A 15,458-nucleotide genomic window follows, 5' to 3' on the forward strand; every position below is an offset into this window, starting at 1 on the left:
TTAATAATTGATGTATAATATTTTAGCTCTTGATTTACTGTATAGGAAACTTCTTGAGTTGCACTCTCTCCTATTAGAAAATTGTGTGTCTCCCATATAGATAAGTCTGTATTAAGCAACGTTAAAGATTTAAATGAAAATAATTCAGAAAAGTTTTTAAATTATAAATTAGGGTGTTTAGGTCATGGATCACTTTTTTAAATTATGGTTTTGCCTAATCCATATCCTGAAAAATAAGAACTTTATTTTTTTTTAATTTTTTGTATATTCATATATAATCATAAATACGATGTAAACCTCCACATATAACTAAGAATCCATCCTTATAAGCAGAAATTAGATTAGTACATAGATGGATTTCACAAGTGAGAAACAGAAGTATTTTAAGAATTCACATTGTAGAATGACCCAGTTTGTCCAATATAGCGATTGGAAGCATGTGTAGCTGTTTTCACTCAATATTTTCAAAAAATTTGAATATTATGAACCTGAACCTGCTTACTTGAGAAAAAATTTTTTACAAGACTTAATTTTCTTCATACTTTGTGATAAGAAATACTGCAAAGGGCCGGGCACGGTGGCTCACGCCTGTAATCCTAGCACTCTGGGAGGCTGAGGCGGGCGGATTGTTTGAGCTCAGGAGTTCGAAACCAGCCTGAGCAAGAGCGAGACCCCGTCTCTACTAAAAATAGAAAGAAATTAATCAGACAACTAAAAATATATAGAAAAAATTAGCTGGACATGGTGGTGCATGCCTGTAGTCCCAGCTACTCGGGAGGCTGAGGCAGAAGGATTGCTTGAGCCCAGGAGTTTGAGGTTGCTGTGAGCCAGGCTGATGCCACGGCACTCACTCTAGCCCGGGCAACAAAAGCAAGACTCTGTCTCAAAAAAAAAAAAGAAATACTGCAAAGAAGAGTCTTGCTATATCCTAGATTTTTAAAGACATGCTTAGAATAAAAAGGAAATATTGAATACTGTATCAAAAAGATTTTGATCTTGGCATTTTTAGCATTTCCTTAGCATTATGAGTTTCAGAAACAGTATTTATGTCTCACTTCCTGTCTGTAATTGTAGTCACTACCCAACACTGAGACTTTATGTGCTTCATACACCATTTACTGAGCATGCATGATTCTATGGGTTGCTGATCTGTTTAAGCTCCAAAGTTACTGAAATTATAAAGCAAGTTATAAATACAAGAGAAATGCCTGTAGAATGGTTAATAGTAGGAAAAGAGTACGCCTGGTCTAGCATTATTTCCTAAAGAAAAGACTATTTTAAATGGTCGGGAAGTTCCTCCTGGCAGCACCACATGTGACACTCTGTGTCCTGTGCATCCCTAGTAAAGACTTCCTAATTACTTTCATTCCTACAGCATGCAGCTTCTTTGTCTGACTTGAAAAACCCCATTCAAAAATACAAGTATTTCTTCAAAGTATGTTGTACAAAGAAATATTGATTAACTGAAGTTAGGGGTTTTGTTTTTTATTATGGTTTTTATTTTTTACTGTTTCGTTTTAAGAAACACTATTATCTATATTTCGGAACTGACATATCCCTTAATTTTTACCCTTAATTTTAGTGTTCTGGTTTTCTGTAACTATTCACAATGAACCTGTATTGCATTTGGTGAGTTAGATGGGTAACTAACTTATCCTGCTTCCTTATTTTGTGGCTATGCAGTGGCCCCCAAACCTTTTGAAAGGGTTAGGGGGAAAAGTAGTGGTAGAGTCTATAAGGTAATTAAGATACCTCTAGTATGCTTCTCTGTCGTTAGGAAATGATAGTAATTTTGGCCTGCTTTGTTTCCATCGCTGCCAACTGTTAGTTGTTTATATAATGGGTGAACTGCTCAGCAACAATAGAAATACAAACACTATGTAAGTCCCATATAGCAGAATTAATGACCATCTACAATATGCTACTTTGACTTTTAGTTCTTAATGGAGACTTCATTTTGTTCCTAAGATTTGTGTTTATTGGGAGAGCTGATTTAAAAGTATGCTCTGAATGGTTATAAAAGCATGAGGTGACTTTGAAAACATGAATTTCTTTAGCATAGGGGAGAGACTAAATTTGTAAATAAATACATTGTATATATTTCAGATGACACAGGAACACCCTACTTTTTGAGATAATAAGCATACTATTAATACCTAACCCATTCAATAACAGTCATTATGTTCTTTTGATGTTCTTTTAAAGTATTAGTAGCACTGAAATATTTTGCCAACATGAAATTATTACTTCCTTTTCAAAGTTATAGCTTTTGGCTTTGCTATCTTTCAGGATTTGCTCGGAATCTGTCAGAAGGCAATAATGCTAATTACACAGAGTATGTGGCCACCAGGTGGTATCGGTCACCAGAACTCTTACTTGGGTGAGTTACCTTCCCAAAATAGGATGGCATGTACACATCTGCTGATCCTGTATCATTGACTTTGAGATCATCTATGGAAAATAAGAACTTCATTTAATTAAATGTGTCAGTTATATATTGCAGTGTAACAAACCACCTAAAAACTTAATGGTATGAAACAAGAACCACTTTATTTGCTCACATTTCTGGGTGTCAGTAATTTGAGTTTGGCTGGATGGTTCTTCTGCTGGTCTCTCTTGGAGTCGCTCATGTAGCTACAGTCAGCTGGCAGGTCATCTGGGGGCTGGTTGGTTTAGGGTGCCTCAGCTGGGACAGATCATGTCTGATCCATGGGAACTCATCCTCCGGTAGTCCAAGTTTTTTTGTGTGATAGTGGGAGAATGCTATGCTGTAGAGGGTAAGCCCCAAAGCAAAGGTGCTTTTCAAGCCTTTGTTTGCATGGCTTTTGCCTCATTGGACAAAGTATATTACATGGCCAAGCCCTGATTCAGGGTATAGAGAAATAAATCCCACCTCTCGATGGGAGAAGTGGCAGAGCCACATAACAAAGTGGCATACATACAGAAATGGAAGAAATTATTGCAGCCATCTTTGCTAATAATCTTCCACATTAAGAATGTGCATGTCCACACAGTTTGACATTATGGCTTATCTATTCATTCATGTATTCATTCATCAAATACTTATCCAGCCACTTTGCCAGACACATGGGGTAAATATTGAACCAATTGCTATTTTTCTTCTGAATAACATAAATCCTGTTTGATTATAAATGGCTTTTCAAACTAGTACCACATCGATGATTTTCTCAGTAACACCTCTACGTTTATCTGCTTTATTCCCACTCTTCCACTTTCAATGTTCTTTCATTCATCTGTTAACACCAGATAAAGATCTTCTGATAAGGTTCTTTTCTATTTGGTACATTACAACTTTAGAGCCTAAGAAGGAGCCTGTAGTCCTGATCTCCATCACATAGTTTTATTAATAATTCTCTACCTACTCTAGTTGTAATATTTTCTTATTTTCTCTAGGTTATAGTTCCTTCTTTGGGACCACCCAAGAGTGGAAAAAGAAGTTATACTCTAGGCCGGGCGCGGTGCCTCATGCCTGTAATCCTAGCACTCTGGGAGGCCAAGGCAGGAGGATCGCTTGAGCTCAGGAGTTCGAGACCAGCCTGAGCGAGAGCAAGGCCCCGTCTCTGCTAAAAATAGAAAAATTAGCCAGGCAACCAAAAATAGAAATCAAAAATTAGGCCGGGCGCGGTAGCTCACGCCTGTAATCCTAGCACTCTGGGAGGCCGAGGCGGGCGGATTGTTTGAGCTCAGGAGTTCGAGACCAGCCTGAGCAAGAGGGAGACCCCGTCTCTACTGAAAAAAATAGAAAGAAATTATCTGGACAACTAAAAGTATATAGAAAAAATTAGCCGGGCATGGTGGCGCATGCCTGTAGCCCCAGCTACTCGGGAGGCTGAGGCAGGAGGATCGCTTGAGCCCAGGAGTTTGAGGTTGCTGTGAGCGAGGCTAATGCCATGGCACTCTAGCCAGGGCAACAGAGTGAGACTGTCTCAAAAAAAGAAAAAAAAATTAGCCGGACGTGGTGGCGAGCGCCTGTAGTCCCAGCTACTCGGGAGGCTGAGGCAGGAGTTTGAGGTTGCTGTGAGCTAAGTTGATGCCACAGCACTCTGCCCAAGGTGACTGAGAGAGACTCTGTCTCAAAAAAAAAGAGAGAAAAGAAGTTACACTCTACAAATAAAATTAGGCATAGTGGTAATGATGACAAGTGCATAAATTGTAGGTTTCATCTCTTACCTTTAGTGTGCCATACATGTATCTGGAGGATATAAGGAATTTAATTTTTAAAAGATACTTTTTATATAATAATATAAATTTCTGGATTTCTTCTGAAGAGCATGATGACAACATGTTTAAGTTACTGACTGAGGGTTTATTTTGACGTTAACTATTCATTTCCCAGTGTCTACCAGCCATCTGGTGGTAATTCTTGATTTGTTGCTGACCTAGAGCCTATAAGAATTATTGGCATCAGTTATTAAAAGCGTTACTAATTTTTTGAAATCAAAAATTTGCTTTATCCTGAGACATAAATGGTGATTAGTCACTTTATTATCTCTCCAACTTTGTGGACAGAGTTTAGAATTTCTGTGCTAATTTTTAGTCTTGAAATTAGGATTGATTTTCTTTGTGTTTGTTTCTTCTGTGTACCTTCCTTGACTCACTGGGATGCATAGTTCATTTTCTTGTGGGAGGATTGGAATTTGAATTTACCAGACACTGTTTGAATGAACAAATGAATATGAAGTAGGTCGTTCTTAGAACCCCATCCAAGGACTCAAGTATGGTAGAAAGACTCTTTATATTAATAATATGATTTTGTTTCTAAGAGGGCCCCAAGGAGTTCGTTTTGAGGACAGCCTTATTGTGAATCTTCAGAGTATGTGCTGCCTAATACTATCTATAGGAAAAGTGAGGTTTTGTTTAGAGATATGTGGTAGCTGCCAAAAGTAGATGGGGACAGTGCAAGTAATTAGTAATCTCCAGGTAATTAGAGCTAAAGTGAATATTGCTAATTAAGTGATTGTCAAGTACTAGTTGAAGAACCATGTTTGTGTAAAAGTCCCATTGAAATCAGTTGATATTTGGTTATACGTTAAGAATTTACATTTTTATATATTCCCAAGGCTTTGTCCTTGACATTCAAAATAGTTCCAGCTACATAAATTATTCAAATCAGATGACAAAAGAAAAATAGCTTGTACTGGGGATGTGGAGATTTTCCATAGGTTTCTCCATCTAGCACTATGGAACAAGTTTTCTCTCTCTTGAACAGATGCAAAAGAAAGATCAGTATCCTTCTCTCCCCAACAAGCTACCAAAAAGATCTAAATGAAGTTTCCTCATATGATTTTTAGGTCTTTGTGGGAAGGAAATGAGATAAATAAAATATTGATCTATTATTGCAATGATTTATTATCATAGAAATATATGCTGTGTAATGTTAACAGTGCTTTAGGTAGAAGTTTTGTATTACTACTGTATTATTTTGGCTTTCCCTTCTTAAAGCTTGGATTATTTATGTTTGAAATACGTGTACATTGATTCTTACTTAATCTGCCATAAATTAATTTAAGGTTATAACCTCCATTTGTTAATAGCAGCAACATTTCTTAAGCCCTCTGGTAAACTCAGACCCTAGAAGAGAGCTATAAACCCCTAAGTAAACTGAAAAATGCTTTTTAGGGAAATAGCTGTTATAGAGCCTGGTATAATAGGGCACTCCCTATATTCAAGTAAATAATACGATAGAGTTTAACACAATCTTAGCTATTAGAAATTGTAATGCTAAATAATCAAACGTTAAATAATATTCAGTGTTTGTTTAAGAAGACATATAAGTCAATACATAGTACATTTTAATATACTGAACTCAAAAACTGGGTAAGATGTAACTTTTTGACATTTAGAGAGCTAAAGGATAAATTACCTAGAAAATACATTGCTTGGGAACATTTCATTCCCCAGGTGAGTGAGGTGTTACTCATCAGATATGTGTACTGAATTAGAGTTTATTAAGCCATTTATGTTTAATATATATCTGAGATGAACAGATTTCAAATTAGTGATACTAATTAAATTATTATTAAATTGATTGCTTCATTATCATAGGTTTATTCACTCGTGTTCTGAAGTTTTACTTGGATATCTGTACTTCCTTTTATTCACATGATACTTTTTAATTCCTTAAATATACAAATGTGCTTTAAATCATTAATCTGTTCAAAATAATTTGGAAATTATTAAAACATTTCTTCTGTTGCCAAGGTAATCTCTCCCTTTGCTTTTCAGAGCTCCTTATGGAAAGTCTGTAGACATGTGGTCAGTGGGCTGTATTCTTGGGGAGCTTAGCGATGGACAGCCTTTATTTCCTGGAGAAAGTGAAATTGACCAACTTTTTACTATTCAGAAGGTTCTAGGACCTCTTCCATCTGAGCAGATGAAGCTCTTCTACAGTAATCCTCGTTTCCATGGTCTCCGGGTAAGAGGTTTTGCTAAAACCCAAAATGGAATCAATACTGCAGTATTTAAATCTTTGTTCATTGCACAGTGAAATGTTAAACTATCCTTTGAATACTATTCCCTTTCCCATTACAATGTTTATAATCCCTACTATAATATTTTATTTCTGAATCTTATATTTCTGAATTTAAAAAGTGGTCAGAGTTTGAAAGTGGGAGCTGCTAATGTGTTTTCTAATTTTGTAAGTTCCAATTTTTCAAAATCTTACTTAGCGTATGCATTCTTATACTCTAAACTTTGGTTATCTTAAACCATTTCTTTGTCCAAAATATTAAGTATCCCCCAAAGATACAAAATGTATGAACGGCTACAGCTTCTTTGAGCAAACATATTTGAAGTGATTTGAGAGTCATGAGATATTTGCATTCTGCAGATTTAAAGGTTCTTATTCTAGCAGATATATTTTTGTCCATTGACAGTGAAATATCAAATCTTCTTTTCAAACTAGTATATTGTACAAAACTTGTTTTCTGAGAATATGCTAAAAGGCATCTTAGAAAGTATAAACTTTCCCCAAATGAGGGGCATCCAACTTGAAGAGGTACCTTATTGGAGTGGCCAGGGAGTTAAAGGTTGCTTCTTTCTTCCATCTACCCGCAAAGTGACTTTTTCAGTTTTCAACCACTCCTTTGGGCCAGCATGTCAATTGGTGGTCATTGTGGGAACTGGAAAATAATCTCACCACCACTTTCTTTCTTTCTCTGAAGTGCATAATTCTCAAACCACGTTACCTTGCCATTTGCAAAGCTTTTTTTTTTTTTTTTTTTTTTTTTTGACTTTCTGGCCCTCGATTAATTTCCCTTTGGAGACTACCGCTGGTCACACCTGAGAGCCTAACACAGTACCAGTCAATTCCTACTGGGCTCAGTGAATATGGGCAAAATGAATGGATAGAGGTATACACAGTGTCTCTTTTATCTCCTTCCTGCTTTCTCTCATTCTTCCAAATCTAAGTTACGTCAGGCAAGTTTGTCTTTTCTTCCTTTATTTTTGCTATTGAAAGCCAAAAATTCACCAAATTCTGACCATTAATTAGGGTACAAACAGCAGATGTGGTTCAACAGGTTAGTTCAACTTTATTGAACATTTGTCATACTAGACGCTGAAAATGTGACAATAAATAGGACTTGACCCCAGTCTATCAGAAAGGAAAATCTGTTATATTCAGGAATAAAGTTAGTCATAATTAATGAATTCCAGTTTCACTGAGGATCGATCTAAATTCTTTGCTATGGCCTGTGAGACCTTGCATGATCTAGGCCCTTCTGGCTCACTGACTTCATCTCATACCTGTCTCCATCCCCCTCCCTCTCCCGATATTCACCACACTTGCCTTTCTTGTTCTTTGGCTTCCACAAATATTCCAAGGTGTTTCCAGTTTCACGGATTTGGGACCTATGGCTTCTTCTCCCAGGAAGGTGTTTCCATTATGTGGCCTCTTCTTATTGTGTAAATCTCAACTCAGAGAATGCCTCTTCTCTCTGGCCACCCAACATAGTGTCCCCACCTCCTTCCTAGTCTCTCTCTGCCATAGCACCCTTCTTTTTTCTATCATAACATTTATCACAGTATGAAATTATTTTGTCTATTTGTTTACTTGTTTATTATTAACTGTCTAGTCCTCCCCTACTAGAATATGAGTTCCCCAAGGGCAGAAATCAACTGTTTTTTCACTGTATTTCCAACATCTAACACAGAACCTAGCACATCTAGTAGGCATTCACTAAACATTTGAGGAGCAGTTGAACCAATCTGGCTTTCCAAAATCTGTATTATCACCATTGAAGCTCAAACTATATTCCATTTCTCTCCATCATCTCTGATGCTTCTTTCACTTTGTCACCTTTACCTAACTATTGACAACCACTCCCAAACTGATCTCTCAAACTTTCTCTCTTCAATGTGTTCACATTTCTCAAATTGCACAATTAATTCTATCCCTCTTTTGTTTAAAAACCTCTGCAGGATTGCTGGTGAAGTTTAAATTCCTTAGGATAGCACTGAAGCTAGTATAAACAGATTTGACATGGTACTTGGCCTTCATAACTTATAAACTAGCTGAAGAATTAAGACTTTCATCCATGAAATCATTAGAAAACAATACAATTTATAAGAAAGTGTGGTACATAATAAAGTACTATATTCTTTATTGTACTCTTTTCTAATATATCTCAATATGGTTTAGACCATGAAAAGTGTCAGAGGTTCTGGAAAGCGAGAAGTCATAGTTGGGGATTCATTAGAGAAGGCTTTATGGAGCATTTGAAATTTGAAATGGATATTGAGGAATGAATGGCATTCGGATTGGATAGGCCACACGAAGGATATCTTTTCCTCATTTCTCTGTGGTTCTGTTTATTCACACTCTTCCTCACTAAGCAATATTATCTATAAAATGCTAGACAACATAGGACAACGCTGCTTACAAATATCCTTCAGGGAAATTGCTGCTTCCATGACACTTGGACTTTTATAAACCTTAATACTTTTACATTTTAGTCTGAAAGTCTTTGTGGTATTTTAACTAAATTAGTTTAATTTCTTTGGAGGCTTAATAACATCTTTTTTTTTTTTTTTTTTTTTTTGGAGACAGAGTCTCACTGTGTTGCCTGGGCTAGAGTGAGTGCTGTGGCGTCAGCCTAGCTCACAGCAACCTCAAACTCCTGGGCTCAAGCAATCCTCCTGCCTCAGCCTCCCAAGTAGCTGGGACTACAGGCATGCGCCACCATGCCCGGCTAATTTTTTCTATATATTTTTAGTTGTCCCATTAATTTCTTTCTAATTTTAGTAGAGACGGGGTCTCGCTCTTGCTCAGGGTGGTTTTGAACTCCTGAGCTCAAACAATCCACCTGCCTCGGCCTCCCAGAGAGCTAGGATTACAGGCATGAGCCACCGCCCCCGGCCTTAATAACATCTTTTGAGGGAAAAGTTTTCTTTTATGATAGTACTTGAGAATGTCTGGGACAGATAGCTAAGCACATAGGGTGTGTAAAGTACAGCTGCTGTGAGCGACAGACTCACCAGTAACCAGTCCAGTGTGATGTGCATTTGGATTCAATTGTGTACAGATTGGAAAATCCACAAGATGTTGCTGTAATGGTTTGCATTATTTGGAAACAGTAACAATTGATGTCTCAATAGTATAGGGCATGAGCTCTGGAGTTAGACTACTGGAGTTCAATGCCTGACTCCATATTTACTACTTGAATGACCTCAGGAAGTTATTTCACCATCCTGTGCCTCTGCTGCTTCTTGTGTAAAATGACGGTAATAGAAGTACTGCGTGATTGAAATGTTACATGTAAAATGCCCAGGCCAGTGCCTGGCACATGGTGCTCAGCAAAGAGGCACTCTCACTGTATTCTCTTGGCCAAGTGATTAAGAAAGAAAACAGAATAAGCTGCTGATTGGGATATACTTTAAACTTCTATGAGTTTTGGCTGTTTGTTGAATGATGTCAGAATAGTAGATTTCATTGAAAAGCACATAAATTAATTTTTTAAGTTAATTTGCTTGGTCATTTTTTATTGTAGTATTTCTAATACCTTTTGACTTTTCAACATTAATTTTCTTATCAATGAAATGTTACTCCTTGAAAAAGTAAAGGGTGGGGACTATCTGGTAGCATAAGATAGATCTCAAAAGCAAAATATTAATTAAAATATACCAGTATAGGGTCTTTTATTGAAGTATGGTAGGTGTCTGTCTCTTTGGACTGACATTTAATGCTCTAAAAACATCAAAAGGAACTTCCTTTAGGAGAGGCACCTAGGTTTAGAAAGAGTGTGGGTTTGGATCACAGGACTGGGTACAAATACTAGTTCTACTGCTTTTTAATTATATAACTTGCCTTGAACCAGTTATTTGAACTTTCTGATTGTCACCTTCTTCATCTCTAAAATAAGAATAATAATAATATCTAAAATGCCTTGCATAGCATCACTTCCCCCAGAAATCGGTTTTAGGTTATTGCCTGTGCATCTGTGTGAAGTTCACATTATTCCTTCTACTCCTCTATCTGGAAGATGCTGTCCTACTTTTCTCTGTCGTCACATTTTTCTTATCTTTCAAAACCCAGTTCAAGTATTACCTGTGGGTTCATTCTTCCACAGCCACAAACCACCGTGGTCTCTCCTTTCCCTGAGCTTCAATTAGAATTTATGCCTGTACAGTTTAATACTGATTGCTTTCCCAACCCGACAGCAGATTCCTAAAGAGCAGGGTTTAGGTCTTACCCATCTTCTGTGTCTACTGCCCTGCCAAACACAGTGTGGGGATGATGTCATAAATCACTCCTTAAATACCCTGCTTGAAATTCCACTGCATAATTAGTCCTCCCATCCACTTATTTAGCATATTTAGAGATTTCAGTACTTCGAAATGCTTTTATGTTGGTATAAATGAAATATATATTGGAAGCAGACTAGCCTTCACATTTGGCGGGAGTACATGGCATGGGCTCTGTCAGACATATTACCCAAAGCTTTAACATCCCCTGAGATACTGCAGAATGTGTGTTGGCAGAGGAAAGGAGAATATCTAAATAAACTTGACCCCTTCCCCTCATTTTATTTAAAAATGCATTTGTTAATCTAGGAGCCTATGTTTGTCTTCTGTTCCAATTTACAAAAAGGAAGGATTTGAAAACAGACCATTACAAAAGTATGTTAAAAGCAATAATAGAACACGTATCGAAATTCACTTTTTCTACTTTGGAGTGACCTTTTAGGTACTAGCCACTCACTGCCTTTTTCTCTTTTTTTACTTCTCTATTTTCAGGAGTAAATATGTTGTGAAAAAGGTGTAAGAATTCCAATATCATATCCCTTCTGCTAATCCCCCAATTACTGTTAGAAGTAATTGTAAGCCTATATAAGCAAATTCTGTATACACTTTATTAGAACTGAATTGTTTCTATAAGCAGGGGCAGTATTCTATAAACTATAAAATACAGTTTCAAGTTTTTATATTTTATTAATGGTTTCTTTTACATGTCTCAGTATTGTCTGCCTAGATTTAAGTATCATCTTCCACTTGTGAGTTTTCCTGTTATTTAATACCCAGTCCTATTAATCCATACTTAAAATACATAGACACCAAAAGTAATATACAAATACGATTTGACTTAGATTGATACTAGGGCAGTAACTTCTGCTTGTCTGCTCCCTTCTGCAACACTCACAAGCATATGCACACACACATCCTTCCTCAAATGCTAACATTACTGTTATGTTGTCCTTACAGTTTCCAGCTGTTAACCATCCTCAGTCATTGGAGAGAAGATACCTTGGAATTTTAAATAGTGTTCTGCTTGACCTCATGAAGGTAGGACAAGTCGATGTTATCTGTATAAAATGTCTTTTGGTTTGTGGATCCTCTTGTGTCTACATGTGGCCATAGCATGCTTTTATGAATGAAATGTTTTGTTAGGAGATGTATAATGGTGAATAATGGGGGACTATGTCACATTAAAAGGCATGCAATTTATTTAAAATGGCAACAGGATCTGGTATTATCATAGTCCATCTAGACAGGACCACGAGATCCCTAAACTACATTCCTAAAATGCACAGAATAATAAAAATCTATTAGCACTCAAGAGCTGCTTGGGCATACAGCTTTAAAACAAATCTTAAAATGAATGTTGAACGAAAAGAGATTCTATAACTTTTTTTTTACATGGTATTTGTGGCTTCTCATAGCCTATACAGATTTGATCAGTGAACCTAACTCTTCTCTTTTTCTAACTTGGCCTCTTCTCTTCCAGACTCTTTCGGGTTCTGCTTTAGACATCCCAGGATCACTGCTACTACTGTGGCCTGAGTGTTCCTCCTTGTGCTAGCCTTGCTGTCCAGAAGTCTTTCTGCTCTGGACTGTTAAAAATATTCTCAAATTTCTTTATTCTATTTTTTCTTCCCCAGTAGACAGGCAATCAGCCCCTCGAGTGAAAATTATTTTTCATATCTCTCCAGCTTTCACTGCAGCCAGCCAGTGCATAAATGAGCAAATGTTGATTGTTTGATAGTAGACCTTCAAAGAACACTTGTTAATAGATCAATTTTATTTTACGCCCATTCAGTCAACCGTCAAAATCAGTGGAGGTTACACTGTGCATAGAGCCTTTAAAAAGCATACTTAGCACAGTCGGCAGTTTCTGAGCAGCATTCTCAGAACTTCACTGTGCTTTAAACTATGTTAATCTATGTTCCAGGGAACACAGTGTGAATAGGTGTGGGGGCGGAGGTGGGGGAGGAGAAAGGCCACATACCATATAACCTTTTGTAGAGATTCACAATATTCATTAACCTATAAAGGCTTTCAGAAATCCCATAGTAAAGAAGAATTTCTGTCTCACCCAACATTCCCAAATTTAATTGAATACTGTTTTTTATAAAACTTTAAAGCATTAATGTTCTTCTGAACACAGATTGAAAAATGCTACCCAAGAAAAAGAATCCTCACAGCTTTCAGTTTAATTAGGCATAAATTATTATTTAAATTATATTTTTTCAATACACTCTTTCACAGTCAATACTTATTGATCAGAGCCTTAGTAATTTGGTAACTTAAAATGTAAATAGAATAAAGTATAGAAATGGAATTAAATATAATTTCATATTTTCTGCCTTTTGTCTTTTTTTTAGTTAAAAACAATTTAACTTTTTTGTTAAATCATTACCAAATATAATTACCAAGCATCATTGTGGTACCTGATTAAAAAGCCAGCACTGATTAAAAGCTAGCACAGATAAAAGTAAAAGTAGAAAGATAACCTCAATCTTTCTGTGTTTCTACCAGTTTGGAAGTTAAACATTCTAATTTCTATTTATTTAAAATAGTTGCTGTCAGATTTCTTTAACATTAAGTAAATATTTTTATTAAAATGTACATTCAGAAGGTGCACAAATTATGTCTATATCTCAGTTAATTTTTATAATGTAAACATATTTGTGTAACCCTGCCCAGATGGAGATATAGAGAATTGTTAACACCCTGGAAGCTTTCTTATGACCCCTTTATGCCCCTGTCCTTCTCCAGCCCCAGAAACCACATTTCTGACTTCTATCACCAATGATTATTATTGCCTCGTTGTTATTGAATGTTATATAAGTAGAATCATTCCTTTTTCTTTTGGCTATTATTGAAAATGAATTTGAAAAATGAAAAACACCAATTATCCTTTTATGAAAAAATATTCTATTTGCCATTCCCTAAAGCTGCCTTGATAATTTTGTCCAGATATAAGTACATAAAATGGCCATCTCATCCTACATCTGTTCATATCAGCCTTTTTAGTGGAAATACAAGTCACTGGAATTAATTCAAGCCTGTAATGACTTTAAGAATAGCTACAATAATTATATTGGCTCTATTTTAATTTTAAAAAATTATTATGAGCCAGGCATGGTAGCTCATGCCTGGGAGGCTGAGGTAGGAGAATGGCTTGAGCCCAGGAATTAGAGACCAGCATGGGCAACATAGCGAGACCCCATCTCTACAAAAAAATTTAAAAAATTAGCTGGGCATGGTGGCACATACCTGTAGTTCCAGCTGCTTGGGAGGCTGAGGCAAAAGGATTGCTTGAGCCTAGGAGTTCAAGGCTGCAGTGAGCTATGATAATGGCACTGCACTCCAGCCTGGGTGACAGAACGAGACCCTGTCTCCTTAAAAAAAAAAAAAAAAATGTTTTTTTCCTCCAAATACTGAATTTCAGAAACTATTTACTGAGTAAATTTCATGCTTTCTTCATGATGACTTCATCCTTTCAAGTAATTTGAAAATTAACAGCTGTGTCATAAATATAAATGTAGCTCTTTGTAAAATAGTTTCTACTGTTGATATCAAATAAAATAGCACTAATGCTAGTAGATACTTCTGAAAGGTCATAAGTACTCTAATTTAAAAGATGACTCAAGGGCCGACTCCTTTGTTTTTTAACTAGTATCTTGCAATTGAAATCTTTTTTTTTTTTTTTTTTTTTTTTTGGAGACAAGGTCTCACTCTGTTGCCCAGGCTGCAGTGCAGTGGTGTGGTCACAGCTCACTGCAATCTCCATCTCCTGGGCTCGAATGATCATCCTGGCTCAGCCTCCTGAGTAGCTAGAACTATAGACATACACCACCGTGACCATGCCTGGCTAATTAGTTTTTGTAGAGATAGAGTCTCAATATGTTGCCCAGACTGGTTTCAAACTCCTGGGCTCAAGCAATCCACCCATCTAGACCAACCAAAGTACCGGGATTACAGGCACGAGCCACTATGCCTGGCCAAAACCATTTTAATTTAATTAACTGCTTTAACTGCCGGTAAGAATAAAATCATTTTTATACACTGCCACAGTTTTTGTTGTATAATACGAAGAGAGAATTGAGATAATTTCAGAATTATCTGAATGAACGAATGTCAATTTAACTTGCATGAAATCAGTGGCTTGAGTTTCAATAACCAGAATTTTTGGTCCAAAGGGAATACAATTGTTTCTTGGTATCCTCAGGGGACTGGTTCCTGGACCTGCCTCAGATACCAAAATCCACAGATGCTCAAGTATCTTTTATAAAATGGTATATAGTATTTGCGTATAATCATCATCTCTAGATTACTTAATACCTAATACACTGTAAATGCTATGTAAATAGTTGTTACACTATATTCTTTTATTTGTATTTTTGTTGTTGTATTGAGGTTTGGGGATTTTTTTTTTTTTTTAATTTTCCATCTACAGTTGGTTGAATCGGCAGATGTATAACCTGCAGATACAGAGGGCCAACTGTATTTCAGTGTGTGGTAGGATCAGAATTCAAATTTTCTGTGGTGTTAGGTTGAAGGTGGTTGTCTGAAATTGAAGTCTGGCTTATTGGGAGCAAATATAGGTTTTCTCTCATTGTTTAACAGTGGGTCACAAAGAGCTTAAATGTGGGTAAAACCAATGAAAATGAGCTAGAGATGGCTTTGTCAATGCTGGAATTTTACATTCAGCTCTT

General features: G+C 36.5%; 1 protein-coding gene across 1 annotated transcript in view; it reads left to right on the top strand.

Moving 5' to 3' along the window:
* Nucleotides 1-15,458, top strand: part of CDKL5 (cyclin-dependent kinase-like 5) — a 64,862-nt gene that overhangs the window by 18,627 nt on the left and 30,777 nt on the right. The window contains exons 6-8 of the mRNA XM_012651675.1: nucleotides 2,290-2,380; nucleotides 6,247-6,436; nucleotides 11,722-11,802. Of these exons, the coding sequence (XP_012507129.1) occupies nucleotides 2,290-2,380; nucleotides 6,247-6,436; nucleotides 11,722-11,802 (362 nt within the window). The remainder of the gene's footprint in view (nucleotides 1-2,289; nucleotides 2,381-6,246; nucleotides 6,437-11,721; nucleotides 11,803-15,458) is intronic.

Source organism: Propithecus coquereli, unplaced genomic scaffold, assembly GCF_000956105.1.
Source record: "Propithecus coquereli isolate 6110/MARCELLA unplaced genomic scaffold, Pcoq_1.0 Scaffold362, whole genome shotgun sequence".
In the NCBI taxonomy this organism is placed as follows: Eukaryota; Metazoa; Chordata; class Mammalia; order Primates; family Indriidae; genus Propithecus; species Propithecus coquereli.